Genomic DNA, 27,035 nt, shown 5'->3' on the forward strand with positions numbered 1-27,035 from the left:
AGGGGGGTGAATCAGGGTCCAGAGCTGTTCAGGTATGTTAGCCATCTCCACGTGGTTACCACTTACAAAGAGGGCTGCTTTTCAAAAATTTGATTAGGAAGAATTTTGAACATATACAAAATTAGGCAGAATGCCCACCCTCACCCAGTCCCCATCACCCAGCTTTTGCAGTTATCAGCTCAGGACTGATCTTGCTTCATCTTCATTCCTGTCTGTTCCCCTCACCTTTAAAACAAATATTGTATCATTTCATCCACAAAAGGTAAGAGTCATCTAAAAGATGAAGAGTCTTTTATTAATATAACTATAATAACATTTTCACCCCTAAGAAAGGAATAGATCTCTCATATCATCCAAAATCTGGTCAATATTCAAAGTTCCAGATACTTCAGAAATCTTTTCTTTTTTTAATAGTTTGAATTAGTATCTAAATAGGGTTAATACACTGTGATTGGTTAATATGTCAGGTTTCTTTTACTCTGGAATTTCCCCGTCCATCTCTCTCTTTTTCTTTTTCTTTGCAATTTATTTTGTTGAAAAAACCTTGGCTGTTTCATCTGTAGGGATCACTACGGTCTAGAATTTGCTGATTGCAGCCCCATGGTGTAGTTCAGCATGATTCTCCATCCCCAGGGGTTCTTATACATTGGGAGTTGCATCTAGAAGTGCATCTGATAAAGGCAGGCTTGACTTTTTGGGGCAAGAATATTTCATAAGTGGTACTGTTTCTCCCGTCTGGAAGCATAAACTGTCTGGTTGCTCCTCCTTTTATGATGCTATCCTGTTGCTTTATATTTTTAAAACTCTTATTTTGAAAAAAACTTCGAACCTATGGAAAGTCGCAAGGATAGTGCAATGAACTCTCATTGATTTACCAGTTTTTGCCACATTTGCTTTATCATTCATGCTCTTTTCATATATAGATACATTTTTCTAAGTCATTTGAGAATGGGTTTCAAACATCAAGCCCCTTCACCCTTAAATATTTCAGGGTGAACCTGCTAAGAACTCTTTTCCATAAGCATCTAAAAGAAAACCCGTTCTTCTATTTTCACAGTACTTCTGACACAGTGTGTGGGATCTTCCCTCACACTAAACAATTCTCCAGCTCTTCAGACATCAAGTTGGTGTCCTACAATTCAGTTCTGACATTAACTTCCCAGAGTTAGCATAAACCCCACAGGTTAAGGGCTCAGTCCCACAAGACTGCTCCCACTTTGGACACCAGTCATAAGTTGCCGGTTGTCACCTGTGCTTTTGGCCAACCAGCTATAAATTAGGGGTTCCTAGACCCTCGCCTCAAGTTTGATAATTTGCTAGAAAGAACTCAGGGAAATATTTATGTTTACCAGTTTATTATAAAGGATGCAGATGAACAGCCAAATGGAAGAGATGCATAGGGCAAAGTATACAGAAGGGCCGGAAGCCTCCATGCCCTCTCTGGGAGTGTCACCGTCCTAGCATCTCGATGTGTTCACCAACCCAGAAATTCTCTGAACCCCGTTGTTTAGGGTTTTTGTGAAGGTTCCATTAAGTAGGCATGCCTGATTAAATCACTGGCCTTTGGTGATGGAACTCAATCTCCAGCCCCTCCCGCCTCCCCAGATATCAGGAAGTGGGGCTGAAAGTTCCAATCCTCTAATCACCTGATTGGTTCCTCTGGCAACCAGTCCCCATCCTCCCAGCGTCCCCTTATTAGCATAAACTCAGGTATGGTTGAAAGGGGCTTATTACAAATAACGAAAGATGCTCCTATCACCTCTATCACTCAGGAAATTCCAAGGGTTTTAGGAACTAGGGACAGAGACCAAATATATATTTCTTATGCCACACTATCAAATTCAGGAAATGTTACAGTGATGACATTCTATTATCCAATATCTAGATCATACTCCAAATTTGCCAATTATCCTGTGTTGCTTTTTAAAATGACTTTAAAAGACTTATTTCCGGGAATTCCCTGGCAGTCCAGTGGTTAGGACTCTGCGCTTTCACTGCCGAGGGCCCGGGTTCAATCCCTCGTCAAAGAGACTTATTTCCAAATGTCTAATCCTTGCAGCCATGGAGTCGTATCCTCAGAAATAATTTATAAATCTATATTAAATTTATTTTTATTTCCTTTTTGTTATCAAAGCAATAAATGTACTTCGTTTAAAACATAAAACAGTCTAGGGACTTCCCTGGTAGTGCAGTGGTTAAGAATCCGCCTGCCAATGCAGGGGACATGGGTTCAATCCCTGGTCCGGGAAGATCCGACATGCCGCGTAGCAACTAAGCCCTCACGCCACAGCTACTGAGCCCGCGTGCCACAACTACTGAAGCTTGCGTGCCTAGAGCCCACGCTCCGCAACAAGAGAGGCCACCGCAATGAGAAGCCCGCGCACCACAACGAAGAGTAGCCCCTGCTCACTGCAACTAGAGAAAGCCCGGGCAGCAACGAAGACCGAACACAGCCAAAAATAAATAAAAATTTAAAAATAAATAAATAAAATGGTCTAAACTTATGAAGAAAACTAACATTCCTTTGCTTTCTCCCACTCCGTCCCCATGGCAGCCCCCCATGGCTTCAGCCCAGAGGTGTTTCCTCTGGGATTTACCTCCGTGTTTCTAGATAATACGCTTTCATTGCATTTCTTGGTTTTTCAAATGTAGACGTTTTCTGTTGGCTTCTACTATGAAAGGTCACAAAGCAGCCCTCCTTGATCACCCCTCACCCACACTCCCAGTATAGTTATTAATACCTCATGAGTTCTGGTTAGATATTCATTGGTTACATTGTTTTGACTGTGTAAATACTATTCACAGCTGAGCCACTCCCTCCCCACACCCCCGACCCTGAGACTCTCACTTGTAACGTGGGAACACAGTGGGTCTGCTCCCTTCACAGTGGGCACCCCCATCCTCTGTGCTGGAGTGGTCACAGGGAATCTCTCTAAGCTACCTCTTTCCCTCCTCTCCTGAGAAGCCTGTCACGGCTCCCTGGTGATCCTTGGGTGAAGTGCCATCCCGGGTCCTTTGAGCCCTGTCCCTTGTCTATCTGTCTGTCCTCACCTCCCCCACTCCCATTTTTTCCCCAGCAAAACTGAGTTATGCCTCGATCTCCAAACGCTCTAGCTGGTCCACGTCTCCACGCCCCACACGTGCCACTCCCTCTGCCTGGCACGCCCTCCCCAACCCTTCCACGGGGTGAACCACACTCAGCTCTGCTGTCCGCTCCTCAGGAAGCCTTCTGTGATGTCCACCTTCCAAGAGCTAAGCTTGCCCTTCTCTGGGCGCTTCTGCTCCCTAGCCAGCTCTGGAGTACTGGATCATCAACAGGGATGTCACCCCAAGGGGCCTGGAGGGCTATGCATGTCGTCCTTTCTGAAGTTCTCAATGGAGCAGGGCTCTGACTGAGACTTGCTGAGTGTTGGTTGAATTGACTGCTTGTGCCTGGAGCTCAGAGAAGGGAGACAGGGCCTGGCAGCCGGTAGGGGCAGGGAGGGTTCAGTGGCAGCCATGGTAGGGGGTGGGGTTGTAACTTATAAATTTAGTCTATCTCTAGACACATTTCATTTAGTTATTAATTTTTATACCAGAATGACAAAACCCTTTGAAAGGACACCCATTCCTTATAATAGCCTTTTGAGTGTGAAGTCATAAACTCTTTAATAAGATACATTCAAGAACCAAATATGGGAAAAGCTACCATTAAGATTTGGAGTTGGGGCTTCCCTGGTGGTGCAGTGGTTGAGAGTCCGCCTGCCGATGCAGGGGACACGGGTTCGTGCCCCGGTCCGGGAGGATCCCACATGCCATGGAGCGGCTGGGCCCATGAGCCATGGCCGCTGAGCCTGTGCGTCCGGAGCCTGTGCTCCGCAACGGGAGAGGCCGCAGCAGTGAGAGGCCCGCGTACTGCAAAAAAAAAAAAAAAAAAAGGTGAGGAGAGAGGCCTTCCTCCCACGCCCATTCCAGCATTGGCACTAAAAGAGACCACCTCCTCGGAGGCCCCAGGGCAGGCGTCTGGTCTGCGGCTGGGCCCACTTTCCTGGATCCTGACGCCTGCGACCCTGCCAAGGTCCAACTCGGCCAAGGTGGGTTGAGGACATGGCACGCTCTGAGGGCCAGGCTTCCCGAGGCTCTCATTGATAGGGCGCTTCCGTGGGCCGGCCCTGGGCTCAGCACATGCGTGCTTTGGCCCATCTCATCCCTAAGACACCTAGAGCCAGGTGCTATTGTTAACATCCCCATTTCCCAGAGAAAGTCTGCTGAGGCTCAGAGAAGGGTCATACAGGGAGAACGTCCTGGAACTGGCTACTAAGATCCCAGGGCTAAATGCTCTCAGTGCTTTCCATGAATTAACTTGGGTGAGGAGGGACCGTTATTATTTCGATTGAACAGGTGAGGAAACCAAAGCACAGAGAGGTTAAGCAACTTGTCCAAGGTCACTCAACAAGTAAGTGGCAGAACCCGGGCATTCGGCCACAGAGTTTTACTCACTTTGCTCTCAGCCTGATGGTGAGGGTGATGAGGAGGGGGGGCGATGCTGGTGCTCCCGCTCAGGACACAGCACACCTCAGTTTGCAAAGATATTGCACACTTGCCACCTCACCTGCCTTTCAGCCCAGAGAAGACACAGAGATCACGGCCCCCATTTTGCAGAGGAGAAAATGAAAACCGGAGGAGGGTAACGACTGGCACAATGTCACACAGTAAGTTAGCTGCTGGATAGGGGCTTGGGTCCCAGGTTTGATACCCAGGCCTGGGCTGGCCCTGGCCCCCTGACTGGCTGGACCCACTGAGTTTGGTGACCCTGAGGAAGGGGGTTTGGAGCACACAGGGCAGGTGGGCAGAGAGTTCTGAGTGGGGAGGCAGGAGCTCTGGAGGGGAGCCCAAGTCTTACCTCCGGCTTGCCGTGGGAACCTCAGTTTCCTCATCTGTCAAATAAATGGCCTGGATCTGCTGGACCCTGAGGGCCCTTCCAACCTGAATTCACGAGGTGCCTGGGACCACAGTGTTCCCTGCTCGCCCCGTTGCTTTCCCTATTAGTGCAGCCGAGCAGCCCCATTTCCCCTGCAGGATATTTTTTCCCACCTGTTCGCAGCCTCCTCCCATCTGGCATGGCTGCAGGCCTCAGGAAGCTGGGCAAGATGTCCAGCCAAGCCCAGAGCGTCACACTGGTTCGGGAATCGGCACCTCCTGTTCAATCTGCCTCACCACGCTGCCCAGTGAGCACTTACTCGTTCTGTTTTGTAGCAGAGTAGCCTGTCATCTGTCTGTCTGTCTGTCTGTGACCCTCTCCAGCAGGACTGTGAGCTCGATGAGGGCAGAGGTCACATCGAGAGATCAGAGCTTGATAAGCAGTGAGCTTCCCATTTCTGGAAGCATGCACAGAAAGGCTGCGTGTGGCCGGGATGTGGAGCAGGAGAGAGAATGGAGCCGGGGGTGGGGGGGAAGGGAATCAGGCCCTCCAGCTCTGGGCTCTGAGACCCCCATGAGCGGTCCTTGAGACCCCACAGCCCAGGAGGGGACTGGGAGGCTCTGTCCTCTGTGGGCAGTGGAAAGAGAACACAGAAGCATGAAACTGACTCATCAAGGATGTCTTTATGGGAACTGCGGCAGACACTGGCCTGAGGGCGGATAGACTCAGAGCCCCCAGGGCTTTTGCTCTGTAGGAGTCCCCTCTGTGCTTGGGCCACACTGACCGCCAATATCGGGAGGCCTTAGTGGGGAGCCACAACCCCCCACAAGTGTCCACGCTATCAGCCATGTCCTCTGGGGTCTGATGGGCTGCCACACCATGAGAGTGAAGTCTTCCGTGCTGTCGAAACCAGGATGGGCAAAGCTTGGAGAGTGCACTTCGGGGGAGGGGGACCGTTTGCTGAGCCAGGGGCATCTGCTGCATTCTCGCCCATTCGAATGGTCTGCACCTCCAGACGCACCGCGTTCCCTCTGGCTTCAAGGCCTTTGCCCAGGCCCCTCCCTCACCTGAAACACTCATCCCCTCCCCTGGCCAGGCTGACTCCTACTCATCCTTGAGGTCTCTGTTTCAGTAATTCAACAACTGCTTCCTGGGCACCTACGATGAGGCAGACACTGTCCCAGGTGAGCTGTTGGCGGTGAGTGAATAGTCCTGCCCTCTCAGAGTTTCCACACGATGCTGATGTGAGATGAGTTGCAATAGGCTTGTGGCTATAACGAGTAGCCCCCAAATCAATGGCTTAACCCAATGAAGGTCTATTTTGCACCCATATCACAGTCCAAATGGGTGGCAGGGGGGCTCTGCTTCAGTGCCACTGCCATCCCCTAGCCTTGGATAGGGTCCCCTTGGACCCTCTGCATCAGGCTGGCTGGTGAGGGAAGAGGGGGAGCGTGGAGAGTTGGGCAGGGAGGCTCCACGCCTTGGCCTGGAGCAGCAGGCATGCCACTTCCACCCACTTTCTCCTGGTGCGAGCTTGGCGGCAAACACACTGTCTGAATGCCCTGGGGCTGCTGTAACAATTCTTGAAACTTGGTAGCTTGAAACAACAGAAATGTTTTCTCTCATGGTTCCGGAGGCCAGAAGTCTGAACTCAAGGTGCTGGCAGGGCCATGCTCCCCCTGCAGCTTCCAGGGCAGGGTCCTTCCTTCCTCTCCTAGCTTCTAGGTGCTGTCAGCAATCCTTAGCATCCTGGGCTTATGGCCGCATCCCTCCAATCTCTGGCTCTGACTTCACATCGCCTTCTCCTCTGTGTCTTTCCCTTTTTGTGTCCTTCTTATCAGGATACTTGTTATTGGCTTTAGCCCCCTGATAATCCAAGGTGATTTTCTCATCTCAAGAGCCTTAATAATTATACCTTGCAAAGACTTTTTTCCAAATAAGGTAAAATTCATAGGTTCTGGGGATTAGAACACGGACCTATCTGTTTGGGTGCCACCTTCCAACACTAGCAGAATCACCTGGACTCCTTTACATGGCAGCCAGCTTCCAGGCGGGCAGAAACAAGCTATTGGTACAAAGTCTCTTAAGGCCTAGGCTCAGAAGTCCCAGAACATTATTTCTACTGCATTCTATTGGTCAGAGCAGGTTTCAGGGCTTACCCAGATTCAAGGGAAAGTAGAATACATAGAATACCCCTCTTGTTGGGAGATGTGGCAACGACAATGCCAAAGGGCACGCTTCATGGGAAGGGATGGTTGCTGCTGTCTTTGGAAACAAGCCAACAGAGTGTGTGTGTGTGTGTGTGTTGGCAAAGGTCTCTGCTAGAGGCCCCGGAAATGTGCTCCCTGATGATGGGGTTGCTGATGAGGCTGAGGTAGGAAATGCTCCACCCGAGTGGAGCTCAGCCACCAGCTGGATGATCCTGGGCCAGTCCCTCATTCACTCAACAACTACCTACTATGTGCCAGGCCCCGAGCGAGGCACTGGGGTCCCAGTGGTGAGCAAGCCAGGTCCCTGTGGAACTTTCCATCCCGTGGATGACAAAAGCTTGTGACTGGACACACTTGTCACAGAGTGTGACAAGTAGAAGGAGACCAGCAAGGAGATGGGCTGGAGAATCCCTGGGGACAAAAGAGGCCAGGATGAGCCTGGAGGGCAGAGACCCAGAGGATGACCCCTCCTGGGTCTCAGTTTCCTCCTCTGGACATCAAGAGGGTTTGTCAGAGCCATGAACTCAAACTATGTTCCCTGGAGTCCTAGCATCTCCCAGAGGCACCCCAGGGGCTACTGCAGGGGATACTGCAGAGGGGGCTGAGCAGGGGGCATCTAAACTTTGTGACTAATTGGGTTGGAAGCTTCCAGGGATCTCCCACAGTCTAGGTGCCAAGCTGGACGTCCCAGTCTTGTCCTGGTCTCATCCCGGTGACTGTCTGGGACAAAATTTTCCCAGGACCCCTCCTATTCCTGAATGGCTCTGCCAGGGCCCTGGGCTCTGGGGAAATAGGGAACCTCCCCTTTGTCTATTGGGCCCTCAGGTCCCCCTACCACCCCAGAACAGACCTCCACCAGGATGCTTACAGCTGCTCCTTTACCTTTGACCTTGGGTCTGCTTGATCTGGGAGAGCCCCAGGGACCCCAAACGAGGTGCCAGTGTCTCTCAAAGAGCGCAGGCTCTTTGGGGTCACACCCTCCCCTCTGTGTGGCCCTGGGTGGGCCCCTTGCCCTCTCTGATCCTCTGGGTAAGTCCTGCCTCATGGGGGTGAGCACAAAGGCAAGGAGCTGGTGAGATCCAGGCCCTCTGACGCTGGCTTGAGGTCAGCACAGGGGGAATCAGAGACGAGGCAGGAGAGGCCCAGCCTCCTGGGGACCTGCCCCTGGTGCTTCTGCCCCATGATCTGGGAAGCTCTGGACCCCGCCTGCCCCCAGGGGGTTGGGAGAGGACTGGGGGCGAGTTAGTCAGTAGGAAAATCATTTACTTCAGTTCAGCACCTTTTATTCCTGTGTTCAATGCAGTGTTGGGCATTGGGTAGGGGTGGGGCCAGAGATGCCAAAGAGAATAATCCCTTCCTGCCTCTGGGCCTCAGTTTTCCTCTCGTTCGCACAGGGAGGGAAGTCTTCCTCTGTTTCCTTCATGGGGAGACTGTAAGGACAGCGACAATACATGCAATACACGACAAGACGTAGTCCTTGCCCTGGGGACGGGCTCACCCTCTGGGAGGGAGGCCCGTGCCCCGCCCACCATTAGCAGCCGGCAAGAAGGGTGCCTGGGGCCCTGGGACCAGGGGATGTGCCAGAGGCTCTCAGCCACGGGTCTGGCTTCACTGAGCTCTGTCCTGGTGACAGAGGCCTCAACGGGCCACGTAAGGAAGGGAAGCAGTCCACGCAGAGGAGGTCACTCCATTCACAGTCCAGAGGGCCACGAAGAGGTAGGTCGTGCCATCTCATCCAGGTGCAGCGAGGACCCCCACCGCTGCTAGCATCCTTAGCTGGTGGTGCCCAGCGAGGGCTGTGGGGAGGCCGACTGGCTCAAGGTCACGCTGGGGAAGCTGGTGACAAAGCTCTCCCACCTTCTTATCTTCTGCAAGACAGGAGGGGGCGAGATCAGGGCCCAGGTCTCTGGACTGGGTGGTGGGCTTCAGGTGCTGTTCCACCTACAGCCACGAGGTGGTGGTAGACCCCAGAGACAGAAGCACGGCTCACTAGCCACCCTTCCTCCTAGAGGAAGCCGGCAGCTCCCACCCAGGGGGGCCCGGTCACCCCCTTTTCCAGGGGAGAGGGGAGCACAAGATGTAACTCTTGGGAAGTTGTACTGGCTGATCTCTTGCCTCCAGCAAAATCCACCCATCTAGCGCGCTGACAGATTGATCATCTCGGAACAGCTCTGACCATATCACCCACCTGCTCTAAAACCTTCCCTGACTCCCCAGTGCCTATGGGATAAACCCCAAAGGCCTTCAGGCCCCCCTGAAATACAGTTCTTGGATATCTCTCTCTCCAGCCCCTTCCCCAGACAGCTCTATTATCTTTTTGATCTACAGCCCCATACATTTCTGCCTCTGAGCCTTTGTTGCCCTGAGTCCCGCTCCTGGGGACCTCCCCCTCCCCTCTCGCACTCCTCCATCCACCAACCCTCAGCCAAACCTGTTGATACTGCCTCAGCCACTGCTGGCTGCCTTCTTGCTGGCCTTGGATCAGCTGCTCTGTGTCCCCCAGGCTCCCTGGCAGTTGCTCCTGCCCAGGGGCGTCCAGCCTTTCTGGGCCTCCATCTGAGGACCTGGACTTCTCACGCCCCTGTCTGAGGCTCAGCGCCCGGCGCAGTCGGCCTGCCAGGGGCCTCCCCCAGGGCTCCTGGAGCTTGCTGTAGGAGGGCCGTGGTCCTCGCAAGGACTGGCTGCGTAGCCCTGTCCCCATGGTTCTGGATGCTGCAGGCGCGGGACTGCTCCAGCCCCTTGGTGAGCCCCTGGCCTTCTGAGATGGCCTGGTGCCTCCACCCACCTGACAGGAGCTCACTTGGGGACAAAGGTTGGTGCTGCTGAGGTGGCCGTCGTAAACCGAAGGGCGGGTGGAGAGGCGGTGTTGTGGGTGACTCAGGGATGCTTGACCTCGGTGGCCTGCCCTCCACTTCCTCCTCCAGGCAGCCTTCCCTGACCACTCCACCCCAAAGATCTTGCTCTCCCCTGAACTACTGTAGTCCTGGCCGTCCAGACTCATTTTGTTGACAGAACAGATGGCTCAACAGCAAAACAGAGACAGGCTTTTAAGAAACAGGACAGCTCCAACCTAGAACGGTCAAATTCACAGAGACAGAAAGGAGCACGGTGGTTGCCAGGGCCTGGGGGGAATGGCAAGTTGCTTAATGGCTATAGAGTTTCAGCTTTGCAAGGTGAGAAACTTCTGGAGGTTGGTTGTACAACAATGTGAACGTATATAATGCTACTGAATTGTACATGTAAAAATGGCTAAGATGGTACATTTTATGTTTCTGTATATATTTTTTGCTACAATTGGAAATTTAAAAAAAAGAAAGAAAGAAAAAAGAAACAGGATAGTTCTAGGCTGGAAGTTAGGAGACTTGGGTTTTTTCCAGGCCTAGCTCTGCCCCTAATTTTCCAGCACAGAATAGGGTTAAGCACTCAGGCTCTGAGGACCAGCTGCTCCTGGGTAAACCTCGGTTCCATTCCCTGCAGCTACGTGATGTTGGGCGCCTTCTCCCTTGGTTTCCTTGTCTATAACAGAGACAGATAACTCACGTGTTGTCATGAGGATTAAATGTGATGATGCTATGCCCAGAAAAGGGCTTGGCATGCAGCAAGTGCTCAGTAAAAGTAAGTTGGTGGCATTCAGTATTTGAGGCAAATCCTTTCTCCTCTTGGTCAGTCTTCTCATCTGTAAAATGGGTTGTTGTGAACATCAAATGAAATCATGAATGTGGATGCCTCTAAAGGCAAGACTACCAGCAGCAGCTCTTTCTCCCAAGTCAGGGGAAAGAGAAAAGTACTTGGGCTGGGCCAGCCGATCCTCAGAATCCTAGAATTTGAGAGTTTAAAGGGAGCTCAAACATCTGGGCCACACTCCTTTTTGTTTTAACGACTATTTTTTGAGCTTTTTTTTTTTTTTTTTTTTTTCACTTGTTCTGGAGCTAAGTCCTCCCTATATTTCATTTAAACCTCATGATAGTCCTATGAGGTGTGCATCATTATCCTCATTTTATAGATCCCCATTTTGTAGATGGGGCAAACTGAAGCTCAGAGAGATTAAGCATGCCCAGTAAGCGGCAGAGCTGGGCCTCCCGCCCTGGTCAGACTGGTTTTAGAGCCCGTGTTTCAACCACTCTGCTCTCCTGTCCTGGTGTTGGTGGCAGAGGCGGGACTGGAAGCTGGGTGTCCTGCTTCCTCTGTGCCACACGGGGTGCCCTGTCTGGGGTCAGGGAAGTGCTGGCTGCAACTCTTGGCTCACCCCAGACTCCTCTGCGCCTGGTCTTGTTTTTTTTCCTCTCTCAGAATTTCTAGGCCTTCCTTGGGTTCAGGATCTCCTAATATCTGTCAGGCTCACCTCCCAGCCAGAGGAGCCAAGGCAGGGCCAGTGTGAAGAGGAGAATGGAGAAAAGGGCCCCTGACCCTCTGTCCCAGCCTGTCCCAGAGGTGGACTATGACCATTATTCCAACCCTGACCACACGTTTAATGCCTGACCCATGTGCCAACCCTGACCTTGGTTAAAAAGCAACGAAACCATTACACAGTCTTTAGCGCCTTCACTCCAGCACAGTTAACTCAAATCCTCACTCTCATCCAAGTCTGAGCTGGGAAGAGCTTGCTGATGACTCACGGGCCTCTGAGATGTGTCAGGGTGAATCACTCACTCTTGTGTCACGCCTGTAGCTGCCGACTACCCTCTTGCCAAGCGTGTAATCTTACAACAATTTCCCAAATCCGTAAATCCGTGGAGGACCAGGAGAAAATATGTGTTCTTTTCCTTCCCTCCCCACTGCCTCCCTGCCTTTGTCACCGGGGGGGTGGGGTGGTGGTGGTGGTGTGGTTCTTACCTTTCCAGACCCTGCTGGGTGACAGCTCCCCTGGAAGCCTGCCCAACCCCTCAGCCTGGGGTAGGGAGGCAGTCCCCTGTCCAGCCCGTCCAATACACACAGTAGCAGCAGTCACTCCAGGATGCCTTTCCCCAGCACACCGGTGTCCCTTGATGGCTAGGACAACATCTCTTTCATCTCTGTCCCCAGGACATGACATAGTAAATGCTTGGGCTTAAATATTGGAGACCATTATGTGTCTATTGCTGTGTAACAGAATACCCCAAAACTTAGTGGCTTAAAGCAGCTCTCATGTATAACCTCACAGTTTCTGTGGGTCTGGGATCCAGGCACAGCTTAACGGGGGCCTCTGGCTCAGGGTCCCTTGCAGGCTTCAATCAGGAGGCTGTTAGTCACTTCCAGGTTTGACTGGGGGTGGATCTGCTTCCAAGGTTGTTGGCAGGACCTGATTCCTCACAGGTTGTTGCAGTGAGGGTCTCAGTTTCTTGTTGATTGTTGGCTGTTCCCAAGGGCAACTCACATCATGGGGGCTGGCTTCAGCTGGAGCCGGCAAAAGAGTGTGAGAGATGGCAAGCGGGCAGAAGCCAGAGTCTTTGGGGAACTTAACCTCAGAAGTGACCTCCCATCACTTTTGCCATCACTGTTCCTCCAAGGCGAGTCACCAGGTCCAGTCGGCACCCAAGGGAGAGGACAATGGCATGAGCACCAAGAGGCGGGATCTTTGCGGGTCATCATGGAGGCAGCTTACCCATGAGGCCTGGGTCCCAACCCCATCAGACTGCCCGAGCCGAAAGCCTTGCACATTTATGGGACACTTACGTGCTTTGAGTGAGCAGCTTAACCTCACGTGCCTACAGTTACTCAGCTATAAAGTGGGGATAATATTTTATTTCATCAAATCTAAGATGACATCGATAGAAAGATAGCATTATTTTATACACCAGTAAGAAAGAATATCCACTGCCCATTCATTGGAAGATGCAGCCCCATTTCAGAGCTTGAAGTGTGGGGGGAAAAAGTACGTCTTAAAATTAATGAAACACACAATGTTTATTTCCTAAGGTGATCTGAGACTTAAATGCCTGGTACCATTTAAGGTTGTTGTGAGGCTTAGATGTACAGAAGGCTGCAAACTGGGGCAGGCTGCCCAGGTGTTCCATTTATTTATTTATTTATTTATTTATTTATTCATTCATTCATTTATTTATATATGGCTGCATTGGGTCTCCGTTGCTGTGTGCAGGCTTTCTCTAGTTGTGGCGAGCGGGGGCTACTCTTTGTTGCAGTGCACGGGCTTCTCACTGCAGTGGCTGCTTAGTACTTGTGGCACACGGGCTTAGTTGCTCCGCAGCATGTGGGATCTTCCCGGACCAGGGCTCGAACCTGTGTGCCCTACATTGGCAGGCAGATTCTAAACCACTGCTCCACCAGGGAAGCCCCAGATGTTACTTTTTATTAGTGAGCCAATGAAATTAATCCACACCTACACACTGTGGGCAAGCTCTTGTTTTGATTATGTCTAGGCTAGAAGTGAGGCCAAGGGGAGCAGGATAGAATCTCCACCCCCAGAAAAGGAAGGATTCTCATGTACATCAAGCAAGGCACCTTAAAACGACACCAAGTACTGAGTGTGCACAGAAGAGAACGGGAGACCCCCATCTGTCTTGGAGGTGGTTAGCATCTGGGCAGGCTCCCTGGAGGAGGTGGTGTTGGAGCCCAGCATTGAGGGCAGGGAGGACAGTTGCAGTAGAGATAGAGGTAGGATCCTGTGGGTGACCAAAGCCTGGGAACACAACGGGTTGCCCTTGGGTGGGAGAAAAATCTGGAAAGGCAGACTGGAGCCTGCTCTTCCTTCCAGACCTGGAAGAGGAATCTGAGCTTGGGAGACAAGGGGAATGGGGTGTGCCCTCCACTCCAGGAGCTTTACCTCTGTGATTGCATTTCACCCTCACACTCTCAGGAGCTTAGCCCCATTTTTCAGATGAAATAACAGAAGCTCAGAGAGGTGAAGCAACTTGCCCAAGGAGACACAGTCAGTAGTGGGCCTTGAATGCAGCCCCACAGAGTCAGGCCAGCAAACAGAGTCCTCAGCAAATGAGTGTTCCACCCCCCAGCCCCCACTCCTCACCCCGCTCTTCATGCATCCTACACGATGATCAGGCAGAACCATTAGCCTAAGGTTAATGCCACTAGAGTTTTCCTTGAAAATATGATGCCCACCATCCATGAGGCAAGGGGCTCATGTGTGTGTGTTTCAACTAATAATTTATCTCTTTGCCTGAGCAGCTCTTATAATACAGTACATTTTGGGGGAACTAGTTCTTTTACTCCAGAACAATGATCCATTGTTTTGGTTTTCATTTCCCAAAGGAAGCTAGAATGCCAGGCTATCAGGTTCAGCAAGAGATTTTGGTCAAGTTATCAAACAAAGGGAACAATAAATAGTAATAATGCTATTGATTATAAGAGCTCCCAAATTCTGAGCACTCAGGCTGTGCCAGGCGTTGTGTTTAGGGCTTCCTGTATTCGGTCCTGAAAGCACTCTGAGGACTCGGCGGAGGATTGTTCTCAGTTTAGACAAAGCGTGTATCAGTAATTGCAGGGTCCCAGAACTGGCCATGCAGATGCTCTTGCATTGTTTTCAAATATGAAGGACCTGATGACTATCAGTGGAGGGTCTGCCCCTTCTCCTGTCTGAGCCTATTACCTCATCTGTAAAATGGGCCTAAGCGGGTCTAGCCAGGGTGCCCTGAGGTTTCCTTTGTTAAAAAAACACCAGTCACTGGGCACAATCAAAACCCCTTGCATATACAGGTCTGGCAGGGCCCTGAAAAGCTGTCTGTACAATCACATCCCAGGAGATCTGTCTCTTGTGGGAAATCTTGGAAACAATTGCTCAAGGCCCTTCCACCTCTGAGGACTGTGATCTTAGGACTCAAATGTCAAACCAAAGCTCTTCCTTTGAAATCTGAATTCTAAACATTCTTGTCTTCTCTTTCACAACAAGGTGGCCAGTGGAGCAGAAAGAACACGGCCTGGGGGGTCAGCGGACTGGAGGTCCAGTTCCAGCTCTGCCCCTGACTAGCTATGTGATCTCTGAGCCTCAGTGTCCACACCTGAAAAATGGGTACAGCATACCTGCCCAGGGATGTGGGGAGGTCCAGAGGAGCTATGGCTCAGAGCTGGGAGGAGGATCTTACCCTCCTCTGCCTCAACCTGTGGGCAGAGGCCTTGATATGGACCTGGGGAAGTGCTGAGACTGTGATCTGCTAGACTGACGCCCAGCTTGGCAAGTGGAAGGTCTGACCGACTTGTAGAGATGCCATGATGGGATGGGCTTGTGTATGGAGGAGTCACCCCAAAAGCCTGGCTGGAGTGGCCTGGACCCCTCAAGGATGTGGGGGGGAGGGAAACATATCAAAAAGAGCAGAAGAGCTACTCCTGAACCACCCCCACCCCATCACACACTGTGAGGGTCCCCTGTTGCTTAGAATGGAGACACAACCTCTAGCCTGTGGAGAAGGGCTCTCGTGGCCATTCGTCAGTCAGTGAGTGGGTGCGTTCATCACAGCCTAGTGCCCTGCCTTGTGTTTCCATCAATAAGGGTTTATCCTGAGGTCTCATCATCAGTTAGGCTATCTGCGGCTCAGCGCGAACTGCCAGAATTTTGTTAATTTTAAAAAAAAGTGATTTTTCTTGGTCATCTCAGGACAGGGGTTCTGGGAAATCTAGGTTGTCCTTGTGAGATCCTCAGGGCAAACCTGGCCTTCCAGATTGTAAACACAAGAGTGGTGGGCTGTTTCTGGGTTTATAGTGACTGCTACAGTTTGAGGGTTCATGGCTTTGTCTGGGAGTCCCCATCCACTCAGATGCTTCTGCTTACCCAAGCCTTCTCAGTGCCAACTGCTCTTGGCCTTCCCCACAGCTCCCTCTCAGGCTGCACTTCCTGAACTTACTAGCAAGCTGTCCTCACTGTCCCTCTCCATGCCTTGACCCCATGATGCCCTCCCCCAGCTTTGCTTGGGCCATGTATGGGATCCTTTTTTACCAATATATTCACCTGATTAACTCTTGATTTATGCATGTATGTATGTATGTATCTATCTATCGACTTTCCCTCCTCCAGGAAGCCCTCCAAGCCCCCTCTCATGGGGAAAGGGACCCCTCCTTGGACTCCCATAGCACTCTGGCCATTATCTCTAGCACTTCACCACACTGTTTTGAAGTGGAGTGCTTTGAGGTCTGTGTACCCTCACTGGTCTGGGAGCAGCTTGGGGATGGGGAAAATACCTCATTTTCACCGTATGTCTATTGAGTGCTGCTGAAGGGGCTGCAGAGTGAAGGGATCACATTTGTCCCCACCACCCCATTTTCCTTCCTGGACCAGTTGACACCTCCCTCCTCCGAATTCACTCCTCCCTATCAGATCGATCGTGCCTGCTTCTCTTTAACTTTCCCCTTCCCCTTAAATGTGGTACCCTGCAGACTCCTCTCTCTATCGGACTCCGCTCAGCTTCTGGGGCAGTCCCATCCACTCCATAGCTTCGACCACTAAGTGTGGGCTGATGACTCCCATTCCTTCATTTGCCAACTATATGTTAAGCATCTACCATGTGCCAAACTCAACTTTTTTTTTTTCTTTTTGCGGTATGCGGGCCTCTCACTGTTGTGGCCTCTCCCGTTGCGGAGCACAGGCTCCGGATGCGCAGGCCCAGCGGCCATGGCTCACGGGCCCAGCTGCTCCGCGGCATATGGGATCCTCCCAGACCGGGGCACGAACCCGTATCCCCTGCATCGGCAGGCGGACTCTCAACCACTGCGCCACCAGGGAGGCCCCAAACTCAACTTTTGTAGAGGTGATGTTCAAGTGTGGGGAAGGGACAGGAGTATAGAAGATAAACAGACAAAAACCACGAACTTTCCAAAAAGTGACAGTTACTAAGAAGCAATAAAGAAGAAGTACTCCCAGCCTAACAGGAGCCCTGAGCTGCTCTGCAGCTGCCCCTGGACCACTCCCTCCCGACAGAGCCCTGCTGCCCAGCCTATGCCTCTTCTGGCTGGCCCTCCACAGGCTGGTCTCAGCCTGTCTGTCCCACTTCCCCTTCCCTTGCATCTCGCAGAAACTCAGCCAAGTTCCCCAACCTTCCGGGGCCTCAAGAGTCAATTTCACAAGTTGGGGCCTGTTTTAAAAAAAATAAATTAAATAGAAAGATTCCTGGGCCCCACCCCATGAATCAGAATCCACAGGGGCCTGAGGTCCTGGAATCCATTTTGTTTTTAAAGAGCCCCAAGGGATTCCTCTTATCAGGGAAGTCTGGGTAATAACTTCTCTAGGCACCTCAGTGGGTCTCAACGCTGACCCACATTAGAACCATTTGGAGAGGTTCTAAAACTAGCAATGCAATGTAATGCAATGCAGGGGATTCCATTCGCCAGAGACAGACTTAAATGGTATTCTGCTGATGATTCTAAGACCTCTGAGTTGGTGGTTAATATGTATAAGAACCATGGGGGAGGAGTGGGGCTCAAGAATCTGTGTTTCCAATCAGTACCTTGTCCCAAGGAGATCCTGTCACTAGTATTACAGAAGCCCACGCTGAGAAATGCCTTTTCTAGCCACACTGGACTCCTCATCGCAGCTTTTTCTTGGGCAGTTTTCTCTGTCTGGGGTGGAATACTCCTCCCAGCTTTGTCCTCCTGGAGGACTCAGCCTGGAGGTAGGACAGAGCCTGGATGGAGAGATGTCTTGTTTCCTAGTCAAACTTCAACCAATTTACGTGCCTGAGCTAATTGTCCAAAATGCGTACTACTTTTGTTCACAGCAGTCCATCTTTTAGTTCTCAATTAGTTTCTTTGTTCAGACCTCCACCTGGTGGTGTTGACATGGGATTCACCTGAACCTGCGTGGAGCCACCTGCCCTCTGCTCCAGACTCAGGATTTCACAGGGACCAGCCAGGACTGAGCTGATGTTCCCCGAAAACTGGGTTCACCTCTTGGTGGGTGTTGAGCCAAAAGATATAACCAAGCCAGAGATCAGGAGAAGGAAGGATTTATTACTTGCAGCAAGTAAGGAGAACACCGGGGATTTCTTCCAAAGCAGTGTCTCCCCAAACAGCAAAATTGGGGAAGTTTTAAGCTAAAGGTATATGCATGTTCATGAAGGGGCTTGAGCGGAGGAGAACACAGCATAGAATTGGGGCAAAGGTTAACAGTTAGGTTCCAGTGGACCTGGTGGTTGAGCACCTTGGTGGGGGAAGATGTTAAGTTCCACAAAATAGCTCAAGAAAGTGCTTCAGGCCAATCTTTATCATTGAAACAGAACTGGAAGTTTACAACTGATTTATTGTCTTTGCTATTGTTACTTCTCTTGCCTGATAACAGTGTTTGTTCCCTTAAGATCATTATTACTGAGACCTGTTCAGGGCAAGAACTGTGGTCAGGTGAGCTCTATGATGTGATGGCAGAGTCTGTTTTTTTTCACGTGCGTCTCCGGCATAGCACCAGGCCCATAGTAGGTGCTCAAGGGATGCTTGTTAATTGAATGAATACCTGAATCTGGAAAACTGGATTTTTTTTTTTTTTTTTGCGGTACGTGGGCCTCTCACTGCTGTGGCCTCTCCCGTTGCAGAGCACAGGCTCCAGACATGCAGGCTCAGCGACCATGGCCCACAGGCCCAGCCGCTCCGCGGCATGTGGGATTTTCCCGGACCGGGCATCGGCGGCGGACTCTCACCACTGCGCCACCAGGGAAGCCCGAAAACTGGAATTTTAATCCTTGTTCTGGTACTAAAATAGCTGTGTTGGACTGACCCAGGTTGGAGTTCCGCCAGATATGTGGAAGGACAAAGAAATTTGCCCAAAGGACCAACAAAATGGACACAACACAGAGAAGAGAATGGAGTTGTAATATCTCTCCACACTCAATCATCAAATTTTAGTTTAAAAGATGTTCTCATAGTCCTTGATTCTCCCAACTGTCTAGAAGCAGGTTATTTTTTCTCCATGCCTTGATTATCATCTGATGTACCTTATATTTTATTTTATCGTCTTTCTTCTCTCACTGGGAGGCAGAAATTTTGGTTTATTTTGGTCACTACTGCATCTCCTGGTTGGCACAGAGCCCAATTTTTGAAGCTTTCCGTTCAACCAAGCCTTCTAAACCCTCTAGGTCCTGAGTGGCCTCAATTTACAGATTAGGAAACTGAGGCTCAGAGAGGTGAGGTTGCTTGTCCAGGGTCACACCGAGACTCCTGCCCGTCACCATCACCCCCACAGCTGCTAAAAGACAATCACGTAAACCCGCCTGGCACAAGCGCCATTTCCTTCCTCCTGCCCTTCGCAAACCCATTATCCTCCGACCTCTTCTCCACCCACTAGCGTGCACCTGAGCCCACCCGGATCCCTGAGCCCACCCGGATCCCTGAGCCCGAGGGCTATCTGTTGTGCTTGGGGTTTTGAGAGACACGTGCTACCCAGGTGAATGAATCGCACGTCCCCACCCCCGCCAACAGCCAATCACAGCCTGTCAGAGCCCGGCCACTTCCGCCTATTGCGGGCCGCGGCTGGGGCCTTGAGGCCCACGTGGGGCTCTGGAGACAAGGGAGTAGGTGGTGGTGAGCCAGGGGCGGGCTCCCCCAGCCTCGTCACCAATCCAGGGGCCTGCCGGGGACGGGAGGGGCGGGGCTGGTGTGGGGCGCCAAGGCTTAAACGTGACGGGCAGGCGGGCGTAGGGAGGAGTCCCGGGCAGAGGAACGGTGAGTGACAGAGGACGGTGTCCAGTAACAGGAGGGGTTGGGCTGTCTGAGCCAATAAGAAGTCTGCAAGGCGGGACTGGGACCGCAGCAAGTTCGGTTGCGCGGAGACCGCAGCTGTTCCCTGTCAGTGGAGGCAGCGGCGGTAGAGGCGGTGGCGGCGACTTGCGGCAGCAGCGAGGAGGTGAGTGCCGGCGGCGCTGTGCATTTTCCTCTTCCCGCAGCGGGTCGGAGCGGGTGGGCGTGCGCCGGCGCTGCGGCGGGGGACGCTTATGTAAGGGTTGCGCGCGCCAAGGCGGCGCCAGCTCCACGAGTGACGGCTGGAGGAGACGGCAGCGGGCGGTGCGCGCCGCGCCGCGCGCCGCCCCTCCCCTCCCCTCCCCCTCCCGCGAGGGACTGTTTGCGCGAGCCCGCCCCCCACCCCCACCCTGGGGACCCCTAGCCTCAGTTCTCCGGGCCCGCCGCCCAGCGAGCATCCTTCCCGCGTTGGCGCAGCCCGGCCTCGTCCACTCGGCGCCCTGGGGGCCGCCGGAGGCTTTATTCCTGCTCTCGGGCCCATTTTGCAGATGGAGAAGCTGAGGGCACGGAGCCCTCAAATGCCTCGCGCGAGGTCCCTGAGGGCTCGAACCCAAGTCTGTCAGAATCCGGAGCCCAAGTGTCCCCCACCATACTGGAAGTTGCTCAGCTCTGAAGAAAGCCGTGGCGTGTAAGGCGAGGGTTTTCCGTGTTACGAGTGCCTGCACTCTGCTTCCCGTAGGATCCTCCTGGTAACCCTGGGGGGCATTCTTATAATTCCACTTAGTTTCAGAAGAGGAAGCTTGGGACGCCCAGAAGCAATGATTAGGAGGAGGTGGGGCTGGGCTCAGCCCGTTATTTCTACAGCTTTTAGCAGTTTACAAAGTGCAGTGAGTAGCAGCTGGCCCTCCGGGAAATGCCCTCCTGGGCACGCAGCCTGAAGCCCTGGCTTTGAGGACCTGCCATACAGGTTCCTCCCAGCACATCTTGTTTTGTGTACTTGGAGTGAGTTGTTTCACCTCTGGGGATCCCTTTCCTCATTTCACAAGTGCCGGGGCTAGGTCAGGTCCCTAGGTCCCTGGGAGCTTTGAAATTTTTAAAAATCTGATTAAAATTCATTTTGTGATAAAGAGGAAGCCAGGGATCCCCATTCTGTAGCTGAGAAAACTGAGGCTCAGAGAGGTGCCGCTATTTGCCAGATCATAACCAGAGCCTCCCCAGTCTTTACCAAGAACTCTTTGCCTTCCCGTTGCTCCCTTACCCACTGCTACCAGCAGCCTTGGCCTCCCCACCCCCGAACCCTTCCCCTGCCTGTGATGCAAATACTGGAGTGGATGTGCTCAGCATTTCGATGCCCTTGCAGCTACAGCTTTTCTGCTTGCCTGTTCTTCATCTAAACCCTTGAACTCTTCATCACATTCTTTGCACACCTGTCATGTTCAGAGCCCTAGACTGGGTGCTGCGCGAAGACGTGGGAGACGAGGTGCCCCAGAACTGCCAACAAACTGGTTGGGGGAGAGAAAAAGAAACAGAGCGTAAGCAGAAAGTCAGCATGCTGCAGATGTTTGTAGAGAGCTGGTGTGGGCGACGTATGGCCAGAGGAGGACGTGGAAGAGGAAGTTCCGTAGAGGCTGGCAAATCAGGGCAAAACTCACACCAAGGCCAGGGACAGGAGAACTGGACTGGCTGGGGGCTGGATGGGCGTGGATTAGGGAAGGCTTGGTGGAGGAGGCGAGTTGTGAGCCTCCTTTTTTTTTTTTCCTATAAATTTATTTATTTTATTTTTGGCTGCGTTGGGTCTTCGTTGCTGCCTGTGGGCTTCCTCTAGTTGCGGTGAGCGTGGGCGACTCTTCGTTGTGGTGCGCGGGCTTCTCATGGCGGTGGCTTCTCTTGTTGCAGAGCACAGGCTCTAGGTGCACAGGCCTCAGTAGTTGCGGCTCACAGGCTCTAGAGCGCAGGCTCAATAGTCGTGCCACACAGACTTAGCTGCTCCGTGGCATGTGGGATCTTCCCGGACCAGGGCTCGAACCTGTGTGCCCTACATTAGCAGGCGGATTCTTAACCACTGCGCCACCAGGGAAGCCTGAGTTGTGAGCCTCTTGAGTCCACGGGGCCCAGCATTGAAGAAGCAGTGATTGATTGGATTTGAGCAGCCACGGTTTTATGGTGAAGTACAGGTGAGTTTTAAGTAACTGGACCCTGGCAGAGGAAGGCTGAGGAAGGTGGAGGGAGCACGTGGAGGAGATAACACTTCCCAGTTGAGTGTGAGAAGTTTGGTCGGTCACCTCGCAGAGGCCTCTGCAGGGGGTGTTGTAAGGTGAGGGCACTTGCTAAGGTGCGGGTGAGTCAGAAGTGAGATTGGGTCCAGAGGCGCCGGGGTGCTTGGTTGGGCTCTGAGGGCCCAGCAGCAGTGGGTCTGAGCTACAGTCTGTTCTGTTTGTCTTCTAGTAAGCAACCTATGAGCACGTGTCCTTGTGAGAAGTTTCTTAGTGGCTGCTCTGCCCTGCAGAAAAGGGCTTTGTTCACTATAGCTGCACAGAATCTATTGGTTGAATTGATCAGAATTTCCACAGTTTACCCCAAAGTCCCCTCTGCGCCTTATCTCTTTATCTTTCTCTACTGAAGCCTGTCCCAGCTTGACTGGCTCTCTCCGTGCCAGTTCTCACCTCCAAGCTCATCCCTCAGAGGGGTTTGCCTTGATGTTGGAACCCCGGTGGATCCCTCCTGCCTTTGAGGTGCCAGTACAGGTGGCTTGTCTTTTTTTTTTTTTTTTTAATCCTCTGCCTTGTTTTCCCTTTGTCTCACTTCCAGCGCCCTGGGTGCTGTGCTAGGTCCCTGTCCTGACACTGTTTGCAGAGGCGTGGGGCACTGGGGCACAGCAGGACAGCAGATCCAGGTCTCATTCCGAGTCACAGCACGTGCAGGGGCTGCAGGGATGATTGTCATATGTCAGAGGATCTGGGCGGAAGGCCTGGGCAGGCCCCAGACTGTCCAGATCTCTCCCTTGCACTTTCCCGTGTGCGCTGGAGACCTCAGGCCCGCAAACATTTCCCGTGAGGACTAGTGTGGGCCTTCTGTCTGGCTCCCTCCCGGTGGCATCTTACTCTCCTCTGAACAGGGCCCCCCTCCCCCCATCCAGAAGGCGTGCCTGTTTGGGGGCAAGTTTCTCTTCCAGGCACATCGTTCACAGAAGTGGGGCATTTGCCTGCTCTCTCTGAAGCCTCACCTGGGCCCGCCTGACCATCTCTTCCCTTCCCTCCGTGTCTTAGCTGCCTCTTGTCTCAGCTGTGGATACTTTGCCAAACTGTCAAAGGAGTAGGGCCTGACAGTGGAAGATGGGACAATGACGAAAGGAGGAAACCGTTTCCTCTTCCTTACTGAATGAAAAGATGGGCTCCCGCCTGTTGGGCTTTTTCTTCTCTTTGACCCCACAGCTACCCTCTTCTGCCTCAGCCTCATCTGAGACTGCTGGCTGTTGCCCCGAAACTCACTTCTTTGTGTCCTTCTTCTGATCTTGTTCCTGACGATCTTGACTCTGCAGGACTTTTCCTCTTCTCTTGTCCTGTCGAAATTACTCTTCAGGCTTTCCTGCCTTAAGCCATGCTGAATCTATTCAGCTGGACGTGGGTTCTCTCTTTTAATAATAATGATAAATAATGATGGGTTGTTATTAATAATAAAAGTCATCCCTTTTTGAGCTCTTACTGTGTGGTGGCAGGGACCTTGCTAAGCCCCTTTTATGTATTATTTGATTATCACAACAACCCTACAACAGAAGTACAGTCAGCTCCTAGTTTACAGTTGAGGAACTGTGAGTGAAATAACTCCCCCAGAGTCACACAGCTAGGAAAGGGCACGGCTGGGGTCCTCCCCAAGCTGTCGGGCTCAGCGTACACGCTTGGGTCCCTCTCACGTACTATCCTGTTCTTACCTCTATTGGCTAACCCCCAACAATGGTGCCCTATGCAGGGTATGTGCTCAAGACGTATTTTATTGAATTGAATGCCCCAAACATTCATTTTCAGCCTTGACATAATCCACCAAGGCAACTCGTTTTCTTGGAACATGGTTTTAGTTCATTGGATGGTTTGCTGGCCTGTGTCTCCATTTTGCTCTTTACTGACCAGTGGCTAAAACTAACGGACAGGTGTGGCCTTTCAAAAACAAGCGGTCTGTAAACTCCAGAAAGTGGTCACGCACCACCAGCTGGGCTCCCATGGGTCCAAACACAGGGTGTGCTCTTTGTGTGTGGGGTGGTGGTCTCTGCAGGAAGGGATCTGAGGACATAGCTGGCGAAATAGGAAACACATCAGCTTCTTCATTTGTGTCCAGTTGCAGAGTGAGACAGGAACCAGGCTCAGAGAATCCGGAGGCAAGTTAGCTCCTGAAGGATTGGAGGTGGCTCGAAAATTGGCCTGAGGTTGGATGGCAGTGGGCAGGAGGACCAGGCAGTTCAGATCAAACAAGAAAAGTTTCTAGAACTTGTTCTTGTGTAGTGGGTGCCAGAGAAAGGTTTTACTTAAATGCTGCTTATTAGGCACGTCGGCCAACGTCTGAGCGTGTCCTCTATACCAGGCACGGTGCCGGTGCTTTGAGTGTGTACCTCCTTGGGAACCCTCCTACCTGGGTGGTGTTGTTACTCCCATTTCACAGATGAGGAAACAAGCTTTGAGTGGTTCTGGGAGTGGGTGGCAAAGCAGCAAGAATAGAGCCCAGGCAGATGGACAACAGAGCTGGGGTGCTCTCAGCCCCGTGCTGTCCTGGTGGCCCCCCAGATACCCCTGAGATCAGGGGAAGCAAAGCAGCAGTTCTTCTCTGGGTTCTAAGTCTGTGTTCCTGCTATGCCTGGCTTCTCTGGGGAGTGCTGGGAGAGAAACGAGGGTAACACTTTCTTTTTCTTTTATTTAGATAACCCCTTCCTCCTGAGAGCAGACAATACACTTGAGGGTAAGTCCTGTGCCTGGATCCAGGTCAGTGGGATGCCTGTGGGAGCAGCAGCTGTAGATGTTAGCAGTCCTGGCACGTCAGTGATCAAGCTCAATAAATAAAAAAGGCCAGGCTCTGATTTTTGGAAAATATATGCAGTCTTTGTCTGTTCCCGACTCTCTTGGTTTTCTTGGTTTTCACAGGAAAGTGATGTCTGGCTCCCTGCTGGCCTCAGTTGGCTGCTGGCCAGCCTCAGCAGGAGGCCCGACTTCTGGAAGGGTGTGGTTTGGGACGCCTGGTGGTGGGGGAGAGTGGCGAGGCTCCTCAGGACCACGGGAAGGAAGCATCTGTAGGGCTGGGCAGCCTCTGAGAAGAGCCCTTGAGTCCGTGTGGAGAGCAGGCAGCTGGGCACAGGAGGTGGCTCTGTCAGCTGGCTGTAAAAGCACTTGACACATGTGTCCAGACAACGACGAGGGGGTGAAGGTGGACTTGCCCCTTCTTCCCCCTACATTGTGCTCTGTGTGGCAGCACGGCCCTGTATAACCTCGTGCTCTTAAGGTTTCCCCTCACACAGGAAACTCCACTGATTGCATTGATCCTGGTGCATCTCCACAGCCTAAATTCCAAGGCCCTCGGGTCCGGGGTCCACCTGCTGGTCTGTGAGAGGGCCCTAGCCGGGCACGGTCCTGGCTCTGTGTAGCATCCCGCCTGCATTTCAGACACTGATATGCTCTTCCCTTCATCCAGAGGCAGGCCAGCCGCTACCCCCTGTTTCACAGCCAGGTGCCCTGGGAACATAGTGGCTCAAGGACAGCTTTGCCCAGAGCTTAGGTTCAGTGCTCAGTGTGGAGATTCCTTTGTCTGGGGACTTTTTTCAGATGATCCTTCAGAACCCATAAGCTGTTCTCCATCCTGAGATTTTTCCACAGTCCTCACGTGTCCTAGGTCTTGGGCCAGGAATGGCCGTTTTCCACTCTGAGATGGAGTTTGCTTGGAAAAGTGGGCGGAGTGTAAAGGCAGGTGGTATGAGTGGAAATGCCTCCGGACCTTTGATGGACTCCACCCTCCACAAACTTCCCACTGTTCCCTCTGCTTGCTCTCGGCCTACCATCTTAGCTGATAGAGTTGTTGTTGCTCTTACTGGCATCCCTGTGAGAAGAGGGGCAGTTCGGTGACAGTCCCAATTTCTCAGCTTACGGAGCTGAGAAATTGGGGCCCAGAGAAGGCTAATTAGCAGAATCCAAGATTCTGACACCCCTCCTTTTTTTTTTTTTTGCAGAGTGTCATCTTTTCTTGCATGCCTTCCCCAAATCCATCAGTAGGAAGGGAAAATTAGTCGCCAGGAAGGGCCTTCTTCTGCCGGGTCATCTACTTCGTTAAAGCTTGTTTGGCTTTTCAGTCCCTACTTCCCTCCTGAGTCCATGGAGCTTTGCTTAGTTACTGTAGCTAAGACTCTGCCATTGAAGGTTCCCGCCTTCCCCGTCCTCCTCCTTTTGGTCGCCTTGGTGATCCTGGAGGGAGGTAGATGTGGGCTTCTTTTTTTTTTTAAGTATTATTCCAGAAGGCATAACCCTGGGTCATCTCAACACCCCCTCACTGCTGCTGTTCCTCACCTCCTTATCCTGATTTGCCTATGGGGCGGGGGGCGTTTGGCGGTGGTGCTGGGATATCCAAGGCAGCTCTAGGTACATTTCCACCAGCTGTGGGCCAGACTCCACATGTGGCAGCTCCTCTCTGACTGAGGCCTCGGGAAGATTCCATGATCTGGCTGTGCTGAGTCATGCTTAGTCTCTGAGGATACGTGTGTCACCTTTCGCATGTCTGTCTCTGGTCAGCCCAGGGTCTGGGAAAGGCTGCAGTTACTATAGAATGATACCATGCTCATGATCTTTGCTATTTGTCCATTGCTGTATGCTTTTCTGAGGGCTTTTACTAATGTGCTGTTTATCAATATGAAATTGATTAATATTAAATCATTTATAATAAGTGGATTATTCTGGAAAACATTCCTCTCATGAATGAGGAAACTGAAGTTCGGTGAGACCAAGTGACTTGGTGAGTTTTGGGTGACTGGTGAGTAGCATGCTTGAGTGAGATTTTTTAATCATCCTCCCGCCCCCGGGTTTTTGTGTAATGCAAAGATTATTCAGAAGTTACTTTGATTGTAAAAATTGATTTTCAGTTTGTTCAAGTTACAAACTCAAAAATCTCATTCTTCCTTTAAGGGCCAGTCTTTTACATTTAGCTTTTAAGTGTAGCCTACAAATCCTTCTGTTCTACTTATGATTCTAGAAAATTTTAATAATCACTTTAAGCGGTCTTTGGGTTAATACTTGATCCATTTGCAATCTTAACTCATTTGAAAATTTTAAATTGAGTTTATGAGTTACATTCAACTT

The 27,035-nt window shown here is 51.7% G+C and overlaps 2 protein-coding genes across 7 annotated transcripts in view; one reads left to right on the forward strand and one right to left on the reverse strand.

Moving 5' to 3' along the window:
- Positions 1 to 8,882: 8,882 nt before the first annotated feature.
- Positions 8,883 to 9,811, reverse strand: LOC309807366 (uncharacterized protein C11orf86 homolog; the record flags this gene model as incomplete). Its single annotated transcript, XM_082626855.1, has 2 exons — positions 8,883 to 8,978; positions 9,542 to 9,811. The coding sequence occupies 2 exons, from the start codon at positions 9,809 to 9,811 to the stop codon at positions 8,883 to 8,885; spliced, it is 366 nt and encodes a 121-aa protein (XP_082482981.1).
- Positions 9,812 to 19,800: 9,989 nt separating this feature from the next.
- The window catches only part of PC (pyruvate carboxylase), a 99,420-nt gene continuing 92,185 nt past the window's right edge, over positions 19,801 to 27,035 (forward strand). For 2 of the 6 annotated variants that reach the window (XM_082628259.1, XM_082628256.1), the window contains exons 1-2: positions 19,801 to 19,879; positions 24,619 to 24,657. The gene's annotated coding sequence lies outside the window, so the exon portion shown is untranslated. Of the gene's footprint in view, positions 19,880 to 20,261; positions 20,402 to 21,156; positions 21,246 to 24,618; positions 24,658 to 27,035 lie in introns of those variants that run through there. The other 4 variants (XM_082628257.1, XM_082628261.1, XM_082628258.1 and 1 more) reach the window with 4 other exon arrangements.

This window comes from Mesoplodon mirus, assembly GCF_964341445.2.
Source record: "Mesoplodon mirus genome assembly, chromosome: 7".
Lineage (NCBI taxonomy): Eukaryota > Metazoa > Chordata > Mammalia > Artiodactyla > Ziphiidae > Mesoplodon > Mesoplodon mirus.